Consider the following 20,706-nt stretch of genomic DNA (forward strand, 5'->3'; position numbering starts at 1 on the left):
ATCTTTGCTACATGGTACTTGACACCCGCCAGCCATCCTCCTATTCCTTTGAACAAGTCGGTGGTGTTAATGGGAACCTGTCACTCACCTGTGGGGCGGTCCTATACGTTCCAGTCCGATGGACGTCACAGGTCTCGGTTCCGGCTCCTCCTCTATCCTTATGATCGCCGTCCTCCTTTCTTTGTGTGGAAGACGCGTCCTACATCATCCACACAGTGCGCTCCACTGCGCATGCGCACTTTGCTCTGCCCAGCGTTCTTTGACCTTTCCCTGCACACTACAGTACTTTGCTCTGTCCTCAGCAGGGCAGAGAGAAGTGCATAGGTACGCAACAGCGCATACTGTGTGGATGACATAGGACACCTCATCTACACGAAGCAGGAAGGAGGACTGCGATGGAAGGGAGAGAGGAGACGCCAGGCCCAAGGGCAGCAACGTCCATCAGACCGCCGAGTAAGTGGCAGGTTCCCTTTAAAGGGAACCAACTAGTAGGATTTCTTTTTCGCTCCTAATTGGGAGACCCAGACAGTGGGTGTATAGCTACTGCCCTCTGGAGGCCGCACAAAGAACTACACTTAAAAGTGTAAGGCCCCTCCCCTTCTGGCTATACACCCTCCCGTAGGAGTACAGATTCCTCAGTTTTAGCTTTGTGCGCAAGGAGGTCAGACACGCACGCATAGCTCCATTGTTTTTAGTCAGCAGCAGCTGCTGACTATGTCGGATGGAAGAAAAGAGGGCCCATAAACAGGGCTCCCAGCATGCTCCCTTCTCACCCCACTGTATGTCGGAGGTGTTTGTAAGGTTGAGGTACCCATTGCGGGTACGGCGGCAGGAGCCCACATGCTGATTCCTTCCCCATCCCTTTTTACAGGGCTCTGGGTGAAGTGGGATTTACTGGTCTCCAGGCACTGAGACCGGGCTCCATCTACAGCCCCTGGAGAAGATGCTGGATGGAGCGGAGTACATCAGGGACATGGCCCTGCTTCCTCAAGGTACTCTGTGTCCCCGTGCATTTGGCGCTCACACCGCAGCATGCTGGGTGTTGTAGTGCGCCGGGGGACATCAGCGCTACGGCGCTTGTGCCATGGCCTCATTCAGCTTAGCTGAAGCAGGCACACTTCCAGGAATCGGTCGCGCCGGCCGCTGGGACTGCGGCGCGGCTGGCACTTGTGGTGCGCCGGGGACTTCAGCGCGGCCCGCGCTTTTACGGCGGCCGCGCTGATAACTCGAGTCCCCGGCTTTTGCGGCCTGCTTCCGTTCGTTCCCGCCCCCGGACCTGCCAGTCAGGAGAGGGGCGGGACGCTGGCCACGTTTAGGAATCGGTCATGCCGGCCGCTGGGACTGCGGCGCGGCTGGCACTTGTGGTGCGCCGGGGACTTCAGCGCGGCCCGCGCTTTTACGGCGGCCGCGCTGATAACTCGAGTCCCCGGCTTTTGCGGCCTGCTTCCGTTCGTTCCCGCCCCCAGACCTGCCAGTCAGGAGAGGGGCGGGACGCTGGCCAGTGCATCAGCGCTGAGGGCTGGAGTCGTTTTTACATACTCCAGCCCTCACAATCGGCACAGAGGGGACACTGTTTCCCGCACTTTTGTTTGGGAACTCCCACGGACCGCCCCTCTCCACAGACGCCGGCAGCCATTCCTGCTGACACGCTGAGCTGCAGAGGGGAGCCGGGGAGACCCAGACAAGGAATTCTGCAGCCTCTTACCCGCTATTCAGCGGGCGGTAAGCAGCCCTCAGGGCTCACCCCCTCTTGTGCCAGTAGTATTCTTAGTATTTTGTTGCTACAAATACTTTGTACTGCATAGCGCTGGTCGCCCTTTGGCTATAGACTCTCTCACATTCAGAGAGCCAGCAGCATGTCGTCCGCAAAACGCAAGGGTGCCAAAGCACAGACATTATATGCTTCCTGCACCGCATGTGGGACTTTTCTACCGGCAGGCTCCACGGACCCCCATTGTGTGCAGTGCTCGGCCCCTGCGGCGCTTGCACAGTCGGGACCTCTGCTGGACGTGACCCAGGGTGTACCACCTGTGAATGCTGTCCAGGTGACAGGAACTGAGTTTGCAGCTTTTGCTGACAGAATGTCTCTCACTATGTCACAAATTCTTGACACATTGCGAGCTAGGCCTGTACTTCAGGCCACGGACACTGTGCAATCATTGCCCCCTGGTCCCCCTCAGCTCCAAGCTCCGGGACGGGCATATACACCTCAGGGTGAAGACTCTGACTCGGACGATGGCCCCGGGCAGCCTAAGCGGGCTCGCTATGACGGGCCTTCACATTCATCTCAATGGTCAGGATCCCAGCGAGATGAATCTATGGGTGATGAGGCGGACGTAACTGATCAGGATTCTGATCCTGGGACCGCTCTCAATCTAGATACACCAGATGGTGACGCCATAGTTAATGATCTTATATTTAACATCAATAAGATGTTAAATATTTCCCCACCAGCTCCTCTTGTGGAGGAGTCAGCTTCGCAGCACGAGAGAATCCATTTCAGATACCCTAAGCGTACTTTAAGCACTTTTCTGGACCACGCTGACTTTAGAGACGCAATCCAGAAACCCCACGCTTATCCTGAAAGGCGTTTTCCTAAACGGCTTAAAGATACACGCTATCCTTTTCCCCCTGAGGTGGTCAAGGGTTGGACCCAGTGTCCAAAAGTGGATCCTCCAATTTCCAGGCTTGCAGCTAGATCCTTGGTTGCAGTTGAAGATGGAGCGGCACTTAAAGATGCCACTGACAGGCAGATGGAGCTCTGGCTGAAATCCATCTATGAAGCGATTGGAGCGTCATTGGCGCCTTCTTTTGCAGCCGTATGGGCACTCCAAGCTATCTCAGCCGGGCTTGCGCGAGTTGACTCCGTCACACGTGCATTTGCCCCGCAGGTAGCACCATTGACCTCGCAAATGGCGGCATTCGCGTCGTACGCGATTAATGCTGTTCTTGACGCTACAAGCCGCACGGCAGTGGCGTCAGCCAACTCCGTTGTTTTGCGTAGGGCCCTGTGGTTGAGACATTGGAAAGCAGATTCTCATTCCAAGAAGTGCTTAACCAATTTGCCTTTTTCTCGTGACCGATTGTTTGGAGAGCGTTTGGATGAAATCATCAAACACTCCAAGGGTAAGGACTCATCCTTACCGCAACACAGACAAAACAGACCCCAACAGAGGAAGGGTCAGTCTGGTTATCGGTCCTTTCGAGGACCGGGCAGGTCCCAATTCACCTCGTCAAAAAAGACTCAAAAAGACCAGAGACGCTCAGATTCTTGGAGGTCTCAGTCTCGCCCTAAAAGGGCAGCCGGAGGAACCGTTGCCAAGACGGCGTCCTCCTGACTTGCGGTCTCCGATTCCCACACCCGCGGTCGGTGGGAGGCTTTCCCACTTTGGCGACATCTGGCTGTCACACGTCAAAGACCGTTGGGTGAGGGATATTCTGTCTCACGGGTACAGGATAGAGTTCAGTTCTCGTCCGCCAACTCGTTTCTTCAGAACTTCTCCCCCACCAGACCGAGCCGATGCTCTGTTGCAGGCGGTGGCCGCTCTAAAAGCGGAAGGAGTGGTGACCTCCGTCCCTCTTCAGGAACAAGGTCACGGTTTTTACTCCAATCTGTTTGTGGTCCCAAAAAAGGACGGATCGTATCGGCCCGTCCTGGATCTAAAGTTGCTCAACAAACACGTAAAAGTCAGGAGGTTCCGGATGGAATCCCTACGCTCCGTCATAGCCTCAATGTCTCAAGGAGATTTTCTAGCATCAATAGATATCAAAGATGCGTATCTCCACGTGCCGATCGCACCAGAGCATCAGCGTTTCCTACGCTTCGTCATACACGACGAACACCTGCAGTTCGTAGCGTTACCTTTCGGTCTGGCAACAGCCCCCCGGGTCTTCACCAAGGTCATGGCAGCAGTAGTAGCTGTTCTGCACTCGCAGGGTCACTCGGTCATCCCGTATCTAGACGACCTGCTTATAAAGGCACCCTCTCAAGAGGCATGCCAACACAGTCTGAAGGTGGCACTAGACACTCTCCAGAGTTTCGGGTGGATTATCAACTTTCCAAAGTCTCATCTAACCCCGACCCAATCTCTGACTTATCTTGGCATGGAGTTTCATACTCTCTCAGCGATAGTGAAGCTTCCACTGGACAAGCAGTGCTCGCTACGGACTGGAGTGCAATCTCTCCTCCAGAGCCAGTCGCACTCACTGAGGCGCCTCATGCATTTCCTAGGAAAGATGGTAGCAGCAATGGAGGCAGTCCCGTTCGCGCAGTTTCATCTGCGCCCTCTACAATGGGACATTCTACGCCAATGGGACGGGAAATCGACGTCCCTCGACAGGACTGTCTCCCTCTCTCAGACTGCCAAGGACTCTCTGCGTTGGTGGCTTCTCCCCACCTCATTGTCACAGGGAAAGTCGTTCCTTCCCCCGTCCTGGGCAGTGGTCACGACGGATGCGAGCCTATCAGGGTGGGGAGCGGTGTATCTCCACCACAGGGCTCAGGGGATGTGGACTCTGGAAGAGTCCACCCTGCAGATCAATGTTCTGGAAATCAGAGCAATCTATCTTGCCCTGCGAGCCTTCCAACAATGGCTGGAAGGCAAGCAGATTCGGATTCAGTCGGACAATTCCACGGCGGTGGCGTACATCAACCACCAAGGGGGAACACGCAGTCGCCAAGCTTTTCAAGAAGTCCAACGGATTTTGACGTGGGTGGAAAGCAGAGCGTCCACCATATCCGCAGTTCACATCCCAGGCGTGGAAAACTGGGAAGCAGACTTTCTCAGTCGCCAGGGCATGGACGCAGGAGAATGGTCCCTTCACCCGGACGTGTTTCAGCAGATCTGTTGCCGCTGGGGGACGCCGGACGTCGATCTGATGGCGTCACGACACAACAACAAGGTCCCAGTTTTCATGGCACGGTCTCACGATCACCGAGCACTGGCGGCAGACGCCTTGGTTCAGGATTGGTCGCAATTCCGACTCCCCTATGTGTTCCCACCTCTAGCATTGTTACCCAGAGTTCTCCGGAAAATCAGGTCCGACTGCCATCGAGCCATACTCGTCGCTCCAGATTGGCCAAGAAGGTCGTGGTACCCGGATCTGTGGCATCTCACGGTAGGCCAACCGTGGACACTACCAGACCGTCCAGATTTGCTGTCTCAAGGGCCGTTTTTCCATCTGAATTCTGCGGCCCTGAACCTGACTGTGTGGCCATTGAGTCCTGGATCCTAGCGGCCTCAGGTTTATCTCATGAAGTTGTTGCCACAATGAGACAGGCTAGAAAACCATCCTCAGCTAAGATCTATCACAGAACGTGGAAGATATTCTTAGCGTGGTGCGTGGCTCAAGGGTTTTCTCCCTGGCCATTTGCATTGCCAATTTTTCTTTCCTTCCTGCAGTCTGGGTTGGAAAAAGGTTTGTCGCTTAGCTCTCTTAAGGGTCAAGTCTCCGCGCTATCCGTATTCTTTCAGAAGCGCTTGGCACAGCTTTCTAAAGTACGCACGTTTCTCCAAGGAGTTTGTCATATCGTTCCTCCTTACAGACGGCCATTGGAACCCTGGGATCTGAACAAGGTTCTCATTGCTCTCCAGAAGCCGCCTTTCGAGCCTTTGAAAGAGGTTCCCCTTTCTCGGCTTTCACAAAAGGTAGTTTTTCTTGTGGCGGTCACGTCTCTTCGAAGAGTGTCCGAGCTAGCGGCGTTATCTTGCAAATCTCCCTTCCTGGTGTTTCACCAAGACAAGGTAGTACTGCGTCCAATTCCAGAGTTTTCTCCCAAGGTGGTTTCTTCCTTTCATCTCAATCAGGATATCACTTTACCATCTTTGTGTCCGCATCCAGTTCACCAATTTGAAAAGGGTTTACATCTGTTGGACCTGGTGAGAGCACTCAGGATTTACATTTCTCGCACGGCGGCTCTACGCCGTTCTGATGCGCTCTTTGTCCTAGTCGCTGGTCAGCATAAGGGATCGCAAGCTTCCAAATCCACCCTGGCGCGGTGGATCAAGGAACCAATTCTTCACACATACCGTTCTGCTGGGCTTCCGATTCCATCTGGACTGAAGGCCCATTCTACCAGAGCCGTGGGTGCGTCCTGGGCATTGCGGCATCAGGCTACGGCTCAGCAAGTGTGCCAGGCGGCTACCTGGTCGAGTCTGCACACATTTACCAAACACTATCAAGTGCATACCTACGCTTCGGCAGATGCCAGCCTAGGTAGACAGGTCCTTCAGGCGGCGGTGGCCCACCTGTAGGAAGAGGCTGTCTGACAGCCCGTTCATGTGGTATCTTTTTACCCACCCAGGGACTGCTTTTGGACGTCCCACTGTCTGGGTCTCCCAATTAGGAGCGAAAAAGAAGAAGGGAATTTTGTTTACTTACCGTAAATTCCTTTTCTTCTAGCTCCAATTGGGAGACCCAGCACCCGCCCTATTTGTTCTTAGGGTTTCGTTTTTCGGGTGCACATGTTGTTCATGTTGTTTCTTAAGTTCTCCGATCATGTTATCGGATTGAGTTTGTTTTTGAAACTGTTATTGGCTTTCCTCCTTCTTGCTTTGGTACTAAAACTGAGGAATCTGTACTCCTACGGGAGGGTGTATAGCCAGAAGGGGAGGGGCCTTACACTTTTAAGTGTAGTTCTTTGTGCGGCCTCCAGAGGGCAGTAGCTATACACCCACTGTCTGGGTCTCCCAATTGGAGCTAGAAGAAAAGGAATTTACGGTAAGTAAACAAAATTCCCTTCTTTCACATATAAAGTACTGGCAGTGCCGCGCTGGTGCTAGGATGGTGAATCAAATCATACCTTCAGTTTTAAAATTGTATATTTGATTGCAAAAAAAAAAAATGTTATTAAAGGTTTAGAAATGAGTGCGTTATTTGAGTGACGTGTGCATTAGTTCGGGTCTTCAGTAATGATTCCTCACCTGACTGCTTTACTCCCCTTTGTTTAAAATTCTCCCCTCTGCCGCCGCGATTAACACAACAGCATCTGAGTGAGCAGTGGTATTTTCAAGTTTTTCTCTAACTGTTCAATAAAATGGCACTGGAATTAGTACATTCACGCACCGCGATCTCCAGCGCCATTTTATTGAAGATACTGGAAAGACAAATATGAGCGGCAGCGCATGCGAAGTTCAATTATTTATTTTTTTTTTTTTTCATGAGCGCATGCGTTGCTGTCGTTCATAGTCATCTTCACAATGTCCTCTATAAAATGGCGCTGGAGATCGCGTTATGCGCATGTGCTGATTCTGGCGCTATTTAATTAAAGTGTTCGAGAAAATCTTGAAAAAATACTGCGCAAGCTTCAGACATGGTGTTAATCGCGGTGGTAGAGGGGAAAAATTTAAATAGAGGGGAGGAAAGCAGCCAATGGAGGAATCATTATTGAAGACCTGACTCATAAAGTCCTACCCCGACGCACACTTCACTCAACCAGTGCGTTAATTCCTGGACCTTTGGTAACCACTTTTTTTTTTTTTTTTTTCTGTAATCAAACATCCAACCTCCTATACTGAAAGTATGATTGGATTCACCATCCTAGCGCCAATATGTGAGAATCCTGCTGATTGGCTCAGCTGGCTTAAAGGGAACCAGTCAGGATATTTGGAAGTTCCTTTCTTCTATGGAATGGAGTTTTCTGAACTCGTCTTTGAGCAGTCTGCTGGGCTGGACATCATGCATGATCCTTGTAGTACTGGTGTTATCTACATGTCCCTGGGATGTTCTTGGGATGCGAAGTTGCTGTGGTTAGGAGAATCTGGATTTACCCATGTAATCTTGGAAGGCTCTTTCTCGCTTGTCTTTTTAGGGTCACCCAGTCTCCTGGCTCTGATTTAGCATCTTGGATTGAAGAATACACCTGTTTATCACACTATTTAGTTAATTATATAAGACTTGTATATCTCTGGTCAGGATATCATGCTGTATCTGAAGTATCTATGTAAAGTCTAATCCTATTTCAGGTGCTAAGCAAAAAGAAAATCATATATTGAGACCTATTTATTAAAAAAAAAAAAACATTTGGTCCATGACTTGCCAGTCCACCTTTACCTTGATTGTTCCATTCAGCCTTTCTACCTTCCGACTGCTCTGTGGAGGGTAAGGAGTGTTTAAAGCTTCTAATTCCCAGATACTGTAAGATCTCTATAATGACTTCTGCTATAAAATATGCACTTTTACCACTACAGGAACCCCATTTTTACATACAACCATCATCATTAGTTTTCAGTAGTAACCGTTTTCTGTACTGGATATGCCTCAGATCAGTCCTGGAAAGAAGTTAACACAACAAGCACAAACGCGTATAACCCTACATGTGATAGATGTATATAATCAATCTGCAGTTTCTGGAATGGGTAGAGCGGACAAGGGGTGTGTTTCTGCGGGATCCTTACAGTTTTCCTACACTTTATTAGGCGCACGTCATACAAGCCTGGGTCTGTCTGGGCACTGAACCCTGGTGCCACTCATACCTTGTGCTCCAAAGCACACAGATATATCTGTCTTTGACAGATGTGTTAGGGGCACTTTGCACACTACGACATCGCAGGTGCGATGTCGGTGGGGTCAAATCGAAAGTGACGCACATCCGGCGTCGCAGGCGATATCGTAGTGTGCAAATTCTTTTTGATACGATTAACGAGCGCAAAAGCGTCGGAAAAGTATCATCGGTGTAGCGTCGGTCATTTCCATAATTTGGAAACGACCGATGTTACAATGTTGTTCCTCGTTCCTGCGGCAGCACACATTGCTGTGTGTGAAGCCGCAGGAGCGAGGAACATCTCCTTACCTGCGTCCCGGCCGCCATTGCGGAAGGAAGGAGGTGGGCGGGATGTTTACGTTCCACTCATCTCCGCCCCTCTACTTTTATTGGCCGCCTGCCGTGTGACGTTGCTATGACGCCGCACGACCCACCCACTTAATAAGGAGGCGGGTCGCCGGCCAGAGCGACGTCGCAGGGCAGGTGAGTGCATGTGAAGCTGCCGTAGCGATAATGTTCGCTACGGCAGCTATCACAAGATATCGCACCTGTGACGGGGGCAGGGACTATCGCTGCAGCATCGGTAACACATTGTTACCGATGTCGCAGCGTGCAAAGCCCGCCTTAGTCCATGGGTTAACTGGGTCATCCTTGAATAAAGAGCTTGTGGCAGAGAAAGCTTACCACCCTCTATCCACAGACCTTCCCCAGTTAGATGGGCTCCCTGTGTTTTGCACTCCTTTTTTTTGTTGAACAGCTTGTTTTTGTAGGGGTTTAAGAACATCAGATGTGACAGGTGCCACTGAGGTTCTGATCTGCACTGGTAAAAGACTCTCAACTGTAGGCCTCTTCACTGCTTTTGTCGGCTGTATCTGTACAAACATTTCCTCTCCCTCTATCAGCATCAGCTCAGGAGTAAGCATAAGGCCTAAGCCACACGGAGAGAAAATCGGTGCGAGTGGAGTGAGATAAAACATCGCATTCCCCTCGGACCAATTCTAGCCTGTGTGTCAGCACACGAGCGATTATTTTCTCAGCCCTAATCGGACCGAGAAAACAATCGCAGCATGCTGCGACTGTAATGCGAGACTCTTTTCTCTCACACCCATTCAAGTGAATGGGGCGAGAGAAAAATCGCACTGCACTCGCGGTACACCGGTGTACCGTGCGTGCAGAGCGAGAATCGCAATAGCCGGCTACGGAGGAGAGAGGGAGAGAAATCCCTCCCCTCCTCAGCGCCGGCCCTTTCATCCGTAGCGCCGGCCCACCCCCCACAGCTGAGGTCCGCTTGCACAGTCGGACCTCAGTAGTAGGGACGCTCGCATGACACTCGGCTCCTTCTGTGTTGCCAGCGGGAGCAGAGTGTTGTGTGAGCATCGCACTAGTGCCCCATGTGGCCCCGGCCTTATCTTCATTGTGCCAGGCTTATTTGAAACAGGAGACCCTCCATCCGGGCTTATATGCTCTTATCTTTGTAGGTTTCTCATGCGATATAAGGAAAGATCTGCATACACATTCTTGGGAAAGATTTGCTGCCTATATCCAAATTATTAAGAAAGATCTGCTGTCTATATACATATTTGGCCATCTTACCCAGTGATTGAGTGCCTTTATCTCTGCCTCATATGCCGATAGGACAGGAAGGAGTGGTTTGCTTTTCAGTACCTCCTGTTGTGTAACCACAGCATATCCTGTGTAGAATCCACTAGCATCTTAGTATTTTGTTCCATCTGTAAAATAAAAAAGCTCCAAACCTGTGTTCGCAGTGGGCTCATCCGAGACTTCTTCAAACCTTACCGTTTCTTGTCGCATCAGAACCATGTAATGATGAGGTGTATGTGTCTGCTGCGTCCTATGTCTGCTTTTAGAGAAAATAATGGGTGACCTCTTTCCTGCCTTTTTGAATCCATTATGTAAAGGGCAGTGTATCATTTGAGTGCCATGTTTATGGTATATGAAAGGCAGCAGTGGCAGAACTTCCCTTATCGCTTCCCACAATGTCTAGGGTGGTGACCCATGATTTTGTGTCCTTTCCAGAGGACCCTTTGCTCTATGTAGCCTCCATATCCAAAAGGTGGCTAGACACCCATCCAGGATCCTTATTCTGGAGACCCAAGGGTAGACACCTACCTGTGCTGCACTGCAAGACAGACTGAAAGCTACTTGGTCCTCTTCAGGTTTCTCCTCCGTAAATCCCCTGAACCCTTCTACTTTCTTTTTATTGCAAATGAAGCAACATAAAATTGCCACTCCATAGATGACTATGACAATCAGCCAATCGAGACTTGTGTCAAAACCTGAAGTTCTGGGAGCACTTCACCCTGGACTTTCAGTACTTTCTCAACCCTTGCACAGGATTGCAACAACTGCTGACAGACACACAACCTTCTGTATCAATTATGTGACAGACTGGACATGGAGGACAAATCCCACGCCATCACGTTGTAATTGGTTGCATTAGCATCTTACTACTGATTGGTTGTGTTTCAATCTTCTACATAATTGGATGGTAATTTCAAACTAAATTGTTTATAGATTACGTCTCACGCTTAAGGCCCAGTCACACTAAACAACTTACCAGCGATCCCAACAAAGATACAACCTGATAGGGATCGCTGGTAAGTTGCTAGGAGGTCGCTGGTGAGAGGTCACACTAAGCGTCACTCCAGCGATCCCACCAGCAACCTGACCTGGCAGGGATCGCTGGAGCATCGCTACACGTGGAAGCATGTAACCAAAGCGATATTTACCTTGGTTACCAGCTCACACCGCTTAGTGCTGGCTCCCTGCACACCTAGCCACAGTACACATCGGGTTAATTACCCGATGTGTACTCTGCTACGTGTGCAGGCAGCAGGAGCCGGCTTCTGCGCACGCTGGTAACCACGGTAAACATCGGGTAACCAAGAAGCCCTTCCCTTTGTTACCCGATATTTACCTTCGTTACCAGCGTCCGCCGCTCTCACACTGCCAGTGCGGGCTCCCTGTTCCCTGCACTCCTAGCCACAGTACATATCTGGCTGAGAGCGGCGGACGCTGGTAACGAAGGTAAATATCGGGTAACCAAGGGAAGGGCTTCTTAGTTACCCGATGTTTACCGTGGTTACCAGCGTCCGCAGGAGCCGGCTCCCTGCTCACTGCACATTTAGTTGTTGCTCTGTCGCTGTCACACACAGCGATCTGTGCTTCACAGCGGGAGAGCAACAACTAAAAAATGGTCCAGGACATTCAGCAACAACCGGCGACCTCACAGCAGGGGCCAGGTTGTTGCTGGATGTCACACACAGCAACATCGCTAGCAAGTTGTGCCTCAGCAGCGATGTTGCTAGCGATGTTGCTTAGTGTGACGGTACCTTTACGATTAACATAATGCAGGCATACTGCCATGGAGGGTGGTGCCTCCTATATATGAGAAATGGAGATCACATTCCTTCTCAGGAGGAGGCTTCAAGGCCACTTAGAGATAGCTTGAAGGTCAGAGCGTGTAAAAAACAAAAAAAAAGGCTATCTTCTTTAGAAATTCACACATAGACCCGTTGTCTTGTTTAAAACAGAAAATAAAATAGATGCCAGTGTTACCTTCCAAACTGGATGCCACTGATACACTCCAGACTCCTTTTTCTTGATGCCACGATTCAGCTCGGAATTTTGTCCATTTTCATCTGTTGCCGTGTGGTAGCAGCTGTCAATCATAGTAAAAATACCCCATAAGCCCTCCGTCCTGCCTCAGAAAAGAAAGTACTGACTGTGGAGGGAGCAACCGAGCCTCACATCACTGCAAAAAGTCACAGGGCGAGTCTGCAAACTGAACATAAACTGCAGTATTTAACCCTTTCCCCCTGAACAATCTATCTCTACCTTACGCAGTGGATGCAGGGAATGGATCGGGCTCAGGAGTTGAACCTGTACTGTACTGGTCATATGCCGCCAGTGCACATAAAATCAAGCAAAGCTTTCTGTAAATTTGTAACCCGCTTTACGAGAAAGCTTTGCTGTACAAGCAAAATACTCACCGCACACACTTCCGGTTCCGTACATCCACCGTGCTCTAACCCGCTCTTGCAGTCCACACAAACACGCACTCATATACAGTATTATGCTCACCTTACCTTCCGTTCCATCGCCAGCCTCCTGGGTCTTGTAGTTCGCCGGTACATCGCGGCAAACTACAAGACCCAGGAGGCCGGCGATGGAACGGAAGGTAAGGTGAGCATAATATGTGTACCTTCCGTTCCATCGCCGGCATCCTGGGTCCTGTAGTTCGCCGCTCTAGGATGTGTATCGGCAACCATAGCGGCGAGGCAGGAACTTCGGCTGTCAGACGCTATTCAAAGGCAGCGCGCTGGCCAATCAGAGGCAAGCGTCTCCTGCCTTTGACGTCAGCGCTCTTGGTGCGGAAGTTCCTCCCTCGTCGTGATGGTAACCCGATACACGGCCCATACTAGCGAACAGCAAGTCCCAGGAGACCGGCGATGGAACGGAAGGTAAGGTGAGCATAATATGTGTGTGTGTGTGTTTGTTCGTGTGTGGAATGGCACAATAGGGCACCAGGATGGGACATCTAACAAGTTGTGGAATGAATTGTCTGCATTGCAATGATTTCCTATGGGAGATCTTGCGTTGCTTAACGAGTAACTTGGTTAACAAGCACAGTCCCAGAACGGATTGTTCTCTATTGAATTAATAATTTAGTATCACGTTTTCCATAACAATCCAAGGTATAAAATAGTGTAGCCCATAAGGAAAGCACCGGATAGCAAAAAAAAACCAACAATTTTACCCATTTGGAATTTAAAACCTTTTTTTCGGTACATATCGTGGTAATGTGAATGGTGTCCTTCAACACTGCATTTCATCCTCATACGGCTATTATGGGAGGGAAATAATAAAGTTCTGGTTCTTGGAAGAAGAGGATGCAAAAAGATGAAATTACTGGGGGTTAAAGGGCCGTTTTCTCTATTACTTCATCACATCTGACCCGGTAGTGTGTGTTTGCCGGGTTCTCCGCCTTATGCTGGTTGTTTTGTCGCCTGCAGTCAGGGGTTGGCGGATAATACGGTGATTGCGAAGGTGAATAATGTGGTCTGGGACCTTGACCGCCCCCTGGAGGAAGACTGTGCACTTGCACTGCTGAAGTTCGATGATGAAGAAGCCCAAGCAGTAAGTGCACATTGTCTGTGGAGGGACAAGCACTCCTGTGTGTCGCTGCACGCCGTCACTTCTCTCTCCTCTTCCTCCTGCAGGTTTACTGGCACTCGAGCGCCCACATTATGGGTGAAGCCATGGAGCGCGTGTACGGGGGATGTCTATGCTACGGGCCACCTATAGAAAGTGGATTTTATTATGACATGTTCCTAGAAGACGGGTGAGTCTCTCCTTATTCATTCAGCATCCACTGAACATAATGCACCAGAAGACGCATCACTTAAAGGGGTTTTTCAGGCTCCACTTACATTTTTGCAGCCACTTTATGTGACCGTAGATTGTCCAAATTCCGCTGTTTCCAGCTTCAGTGACAACTTTTGGCTCCTGAGATCTCATCAGAAGCCTTGACATTAACCTCACCCAGTCTGCTATATGTGCTGCCCACACAGAAACATTGGCCTTAATGACGCTCTTTAATGTTCTCACTCAGTTTCTCACACCTCTCATGGTCTCCACATCCCCCCGCAGAGTATGGTGGTCTCTACATCCCCCCCGCAGAGTATGGTGGTCTCCAGAACCCTCCCCCACTCCCTACAGTTCTCAGTGTGTGGTGCCCCCCCATAGTCCCCACAAAATGTGGAAGTCCCCCACAGTCCCTCTTACACCCCCCCATCTCACTTGCCTCAGTGTCCTGTCACATCCCTGCTCCTCTGAGCCGTCTCTCCTGCTCAGTTTTGGGATCTGAAGGTCCTTCTATATCTTCTCTGACAGAATGAATGGTGGAGCTGGGATCTGATGTGTTCCTGCTCCACCATTATATTTAGCTGTGTCTATGTCCTGAGGACACAGGTTCTGTAAAAGTCAGGACATACCCTTAGCCTACCAGGAAATTAAACCCTTAAAGGAGTTTTCTAGTTTTGGAAAATCTTTGTCTCCCGGCTGCAGTTTTAAAATTGCAAATTTTGCTTTACTTGCCCTCCCCGGGTCCAGCGCTGAGACTCCGTTGCTGCTTCCAATGTTGGTTATTGCCCGTTGCGCTGACGTCACGCAGACAGCACTGCAGCCAATCGGTGCGTTCGTTAAAGCTGCAGACAGTAATAGAAACCAGAAGCAGCGGTGGAGAATCGGGCGGGGTACATAAAGCACAGTCTGTTTTTATTCTTTTAAAATGCAAAATCGTTAAACCCCTTTAATAACTGATTGTTTCCATGCATTTCATAGGGTAGAAACTGCATGAATGCGGGGAAAATGTTATTTATGAAGTTTTACTTTCTAGGTATTATAACCTCAGCCAATATATGTAAAACTACATTTTTTTTATTTTTTTTTTTGTTATTTCTGTGTTTTTATTTTTTTGTACATCTTTGTTTTAGACTTAAAGAGGCTGTTCACTTTCAGTAAATGCTGGTTCGCGGCTGCAGGTTACTATAAAGAAACAATCAGCGCTGTACTCTACTTTTCCCGCTGACAATGCTGCAGCCAATCAATGAACTCGGCAGCTTTACCGGTGTAGACAGGACGTCCCACAATACCGCAGTTACCTGATCCTGACTACCTTTCGTTAGTCCCGTCTTGTAGACGTCCGGCTCTGTCCTGCTGTTATTGATGGTCAGACGCTTTCCTCGGGGTCAGGGCCGGATTCGGTCGCACTTTGTTGTGATCTGTATCTAGAGATTCCTTCCCGGTGGCCACAAAGACAGTACAGCCCAGTCCTCAGACATAGCATCTGGCCCCCATAACTCGGGGGTGTAGGATGTTGGCGATGACCCCGGTCACACAAGTTTGGCCTTTTTCACCCCATTATTGGTGCTTTTGCTGTGGTCTGAGCCCAACGAGCAGATATCGGTCACTGCCACTGTAGAAATGTCCTAAGTCTCCTATTTTCCTCTTTTCCCAGGGGCGTCTCCAGCAACGACTTCTCCAGCTTAGAAAACCTGTGCAAAAAGATAATGAAGGAAAAACAACCATTTGAAAGACTTGAAGTTTCCAAAGAGACTTTGCTGGAAATGTTTAAGGTGAAACCCCGACCCCGTAATAACCTCACATTCATCTGCACTAGCACAAACCCAGATCTAATGCAGATCCGGCACCGGCGCTCACACTACAATCCGTGTGCGCTATTAACATTTTTTTGCGCTTTTATTTATTCCAATAACTATATAACTTTATTTTTACATACCTGGATGAAGACTTGATCTTTCTTTGACAAATTCTAATTTTGAATGACATTTTACTGTATAAAGCCCGCTTTATACGCTGCAATGTATCTTACAATGTGTTGGCGGGGTCACGTAGTAAGTGACGCACATCCGGCATCGTAAGGTACATTGCAGTGTGTGACAGCTATGTGCAATTGCGATTAAACGGTAAAACGTTCATCACACGCACTTCGTTCATTTCTCATGAATTGAACGTCAGATTGTTCATCATACCCGGGGTAGCGCACATCGCAGCGTGTGACACCCCGGGAACGATGAACAGATCTTACCTACGTCCTGCAGCTCCCGGCCGGTAATGCGGAAGGAAAGAGGTGGGCGGGATGTTTACGTCCCGCTCATCTCCGCCCCTTCCACTTCTATTGGCCGGCTGCCGCGTGACGTCACTGTGACGCCGAACGTCCCTCCCACTCCAGGACGAGAATGTTCGTCGCCCACAGCGAGGTCGTATGGACAGGTAAGTACGTGTGACGGGGGTTACTCGTATGTGCGGCACATTTAACAAATTGAACGTGCCGCACATATGAGGCGGTTACGATCGCATACGATATTGTATGTGAAATCGTAACATGTAAAGCAGGCTTAATGCATTGATAACTTTGTGAAATCTCGCTGATCGGTGTGGGCCGACCATTGAGGACGGAGTTCTGAGAACCCCCATCTGGACGGAGCGATGGCCGCTCGTGCTCCACCTCTCCACTCATTTTCTATGGCAGTGATGAATACAGCCGAGTGCTGCGTTTTTCAGCTTTCTCTTAGGGAATAAATAGTGGTGATGGGACATTGTGATGTAATTTCAGAGCCCTGCGGAGGGTCCCAGCGGCTGAACACCACCGATCTGCAAATGATAACTTTTGATGATGGATTTAACCTTTCAGGTCCCCTACCTGAACCCAGTTCAGACTTAGAATGGTGTTCCAAACGTTATTCCTTATTTATTTTTTCCCTACCTGAACCCGTGATTGGTTTTTAAGCAGTATAGACCCCTTGATCATTTTTCCGCTGATTCATCAACATTTTTCTTTTTTTTTTTTTTTTTCCCTTAGTACAACAAATTTAAATGCCGGATCCTAAATGAAAAAGTGGACACCCCGACCACCACCGTGTACAGGTGAGGACAAACTTCAGTTTAGCAAACTTTTTCCACTCTGAAAGGGAACTTGAAGGCATCTGCTCACTTACCCCACAGCGCTACTAGAGGAGAAGTGAGGAATTGCACTGCTTCCATTACCATCGTTGTCATTCACAGGGGTGTCGGGTCATCCAGAGACACCAATACTATTTTTCGTTCTTGTGGCAGAGACCTTATAGTTAAGTGTATTATTCTGACATCGCAGGGTTAGGGTGTGAATATTCATATAGACATCTTCATCCATTAAACCCTAATTAACTGTCATGCTAGGTATGGTGAAGTACCAAGCGAACGGCAAAAGGGAAGGGAATCCCTATGATTAGGGAAGGGAGAGATGATGACCCCTGACCACACCTACTGCTGACCCCTGGGGTCCCTCACCACCCTAGATAGGTTCCGCACCTATGTGCCGAGCAGGATACCTGATCCTGGCTGACCCTGAAATAGGCCCTAGGTAGAGAATGAATGGGATGAGTGCATAGTCAACCCCACTAATCTGTAAAGAACACACAGGGAAACACAAAGGGGGAAATAAACAAATAACATCTCCAGATGACTCGGGGAGAGGAACTACAGTAACAACAAAGTGTCTCCAGATGAATACAAGCTGACTGCTTGCACTGAAGACTTGATAGGGGTATTAGACCTATCACCAGCACAGAGTAAGGGAAAACGAGGACACAAAGGGAAGTGCTGAAGAGTAAGGCTATGTGCCCACGTTGCCTTTTTTGTGACCACAAAGATGCAGCGTTTTATGTGCGATTTTCTTTTTTTGCTGCGTTTCGCTGCATTTGTGTTGCTACGTTTTTCCCAATGGATGAAAAACGCAAAAAGAATTGACATGTTGTATCTTTGTGGTAACCACAAAAACGCACCTAAAACAAAACTGCACTGTGTGGATAGCTAAAATGAAAACTCATAGACTTTGCTGGGGAAGCAAAGTCATGCCGTTTTTTTTTTTTTGTCCAAAACCTAACCCAAAAAAAGCACTGTGCGCACATAGCCTAACAGCTGAAAAGGTAAGGAAATCCACAGGGTCCTAAAGAGAAAGTGATAAACCCCAAGCAGGGAAAACGGGAAAGTCAGAGCAGCCAAGCACTGCGACCTTCTACAGCCGGAAACTACAGGACTGTCTGTTAAGCGTGACACATCCGTGACATTAACATGCCCGACGTGCACCTAAAAGGATGACCCAGCAGCTCCATGACAAGTGCAGCATTATCACTGTCTGAGGACCTTAAATGTTTTATTTCTGTTTTTTCTTTTAGATGTGGCCCCTTAATCGATCTTTGCAGAGGACCCCATGTCAGACATACCGGCAAGATTAAGGCCTTCAAAATTCACAAGGTAACATCTATGGATGTACACAGATTGTGCAACAAAATGAAAATATTTCCTGACCTCATATATCTGTCTGTGTTCTTATAACTCTGCATTGTGCTGTTCCTCTCTTATGCTTTCTGAAAATGTATGAACACCTTGATATCCAGGCGTCATCATTCTTTTTATCACTGGTGATTGCACTCTATGGAGAGTCGCTGCATATAATGGAATATCTCACTAGTGTTATCACTCAGAAGAGAAGTTACTTATATATTTCTAAGAGGAGAAGCATAAACGTCATGTAGAGTACTAAGAGATCCTCTATATACTACACCGCACAGGACACATCCTCTATATACTACACCACACAGGACACATCCTCTCTATACTACACCACACAGGACACATCCTCTATATACTACACCGCACAGGACACATACTCTATATACTACACCACACAGGACACATCCTCTATATACTACACCACACAGGACACATCCTCTCTATACTACACCACACAGGACACATCCTCTATATACTACACCACACAGGACACATCCTCTATATACTACACCACACAGGACACATACTCTATATACTACACCACACAGGACACATCCTCTATATACTACACCACACAGGACACATCCTCTATATGCTACACCACACAGGACACATACTCTATATGCTACACCACACAGGACACATCCTCTATATACTACACCACACAGGACACATCCTCTATATACTACACCACACAGGACACATCCTCTATATACTACACCACACAGGACACTTCCTCTATATACTACACCACACAGGACACATCCTCCATATGCTACACCACACAGGACACATCCTCTATATACTACACCACACAGGACACATCCTCTATATACTACACCACACAGGACACATACTCTATATACTACACCACACAGGACACATCCTCTATATACTACACCACACAGGACACTTCCTCTATATACTACACCACACAGGACACATCCTCTATATACTACACCACACAGGACACTTCCTCTATATACTACACCACACAGGACACTTCCTCTATATACTACACCACACAGGACACATCCTCTATATACTACACCACACAGGACACATCCTCTATATACTACACCACACAGGACACATCCTCTATATACTACACCACACAGGACACATCCTCTATATACTACACCACACAGGACACATCCTCTATATACTACACCACACAGGACACTTCCTCTATATACTACACCACACAGGACACTTCCTCTATATACTACACCACACAGGACACATCCTCTATATACTACACCACACAGGACACATCCTCTATATACTACACCACACAGGACACATACTCTATATGCTACACCACACAGGACACATCCTCTATATACTACACCACACAGGACACATCCTCTATATACTACACCATACAGGACACATCCTCTATATACTACACCACACAGGACACATCCTCTATATACTACACCGCACAGGACACATCCTCTATATACTACACCGCACAGGACACATCCTCTATATACTACACCGCACAGGACACATCCTCTATATACTACACCACACAGGACACATCCCCTATATACTACACCACACAGGACACATCCTCTATATACTACACCACACAGGACACATACTCTATATGCTACACCACACAGGACACATACTCTATATACCACACCACACAGGACACATCCTCTATATACCACACCACACAGGACACATCCTCTATATACCACACCATACAGGATACATCATCTATATACTACACCACACGGGACACATCCTCTATTACACCACACGGGACACATCCTCTATATACTACATTGTAGCTGATATTTGTTATATTTTCCATTTTTACAGTTGCAGTATATAGGATGTAATATTTATATACTGTAATACTAATGTGACATATATACATGAATTATACAATTGCCGTTATGTTGCTTCTCTTTTGTCATTACTTTTGGTGATTTCTGCTCTGGAGCACACAATTGATACCAGAATTCACATTTGCTAATTTGCAGAACTCCTCCACTTACTGGGAAGGGAAAGCTGATATGGAAACCTTACAAAGAATATATGGAATTTCTTTTCCGGATCCAAAAATGCTGAAGGAATGGGAAAAATTTCAAGAAGAAGCCAAGAATCGAGACCACAGGAAGATTGGACGGGTGAGCCCTAATAACGAATATGTCATGAGCCGACACCCTGGAATAATGTATTACCTGGGGTTTAACCTGTTCCTTCATCCAAGTGTCTGGATAGGATACATTTTCAACTATGGAGTAAACCTTTTTCTGCAAATGCACCAGTATGTACATCACAGGAGGCTTGTGGGGCCCATTATTCTGTATGGAGGGGCTATGTGGGGC

General features: G+C 48.4%; 1 protein-coding gene across 1 annotated transcript in view; it reads left to right on the top strand.

Annotated features, from left to right (window-relative positions):
• Positions 1–20,706, top strand: part of TARS1 (threonyl-tRNA synthetase 1) — a 66,082-nt gene that overhangs the window by 6,356 nt on the left and 39,020 nt on the right. Inside the window, exons 4-9 of the mRNA XM_075328287.1 lie at positions 13,519–13,642; positions 13,726–13,847; positions 15,525–15,642; positions 16,890–16,954; positions 18,244–18,322; positions 20,359–20,505. Of these exons, the coding sequence (XP_075184402.1) occupies positions 13,519–13,642; positions 13,726–13,847; positions 15,525–15,642; positions 16,890–16,954; positions 18,244–18,322; positions 20,359–20,505 (655 nt within the window). The remainder of the gene's footprint in view (positions 1–13,518; positions 13,643–13,725; positions 13,848–15,524; positions 15,643–16,889; positions 16,955–18,243; positions 18,323–20,358; positions 20,506–20,706) is intronic.

Source organism: Anomaloglossus baeobatrachus, chromosome 1 (assembly GCF_048569485.1).
Source record: "Anomaloglossus baeobatrachus isolate aAnoBae1 chromosome 1, aAnoBae1.hap1, whole genome shotgun sequence".
In the NCBI taxonomy this organism is placed as follows: Eukaryota; Metazoa; Chordata; class Amphibia; order Anura; family Aromobatidae; genus Anomaloglossus; species Anomaloglossus baeobatrachus.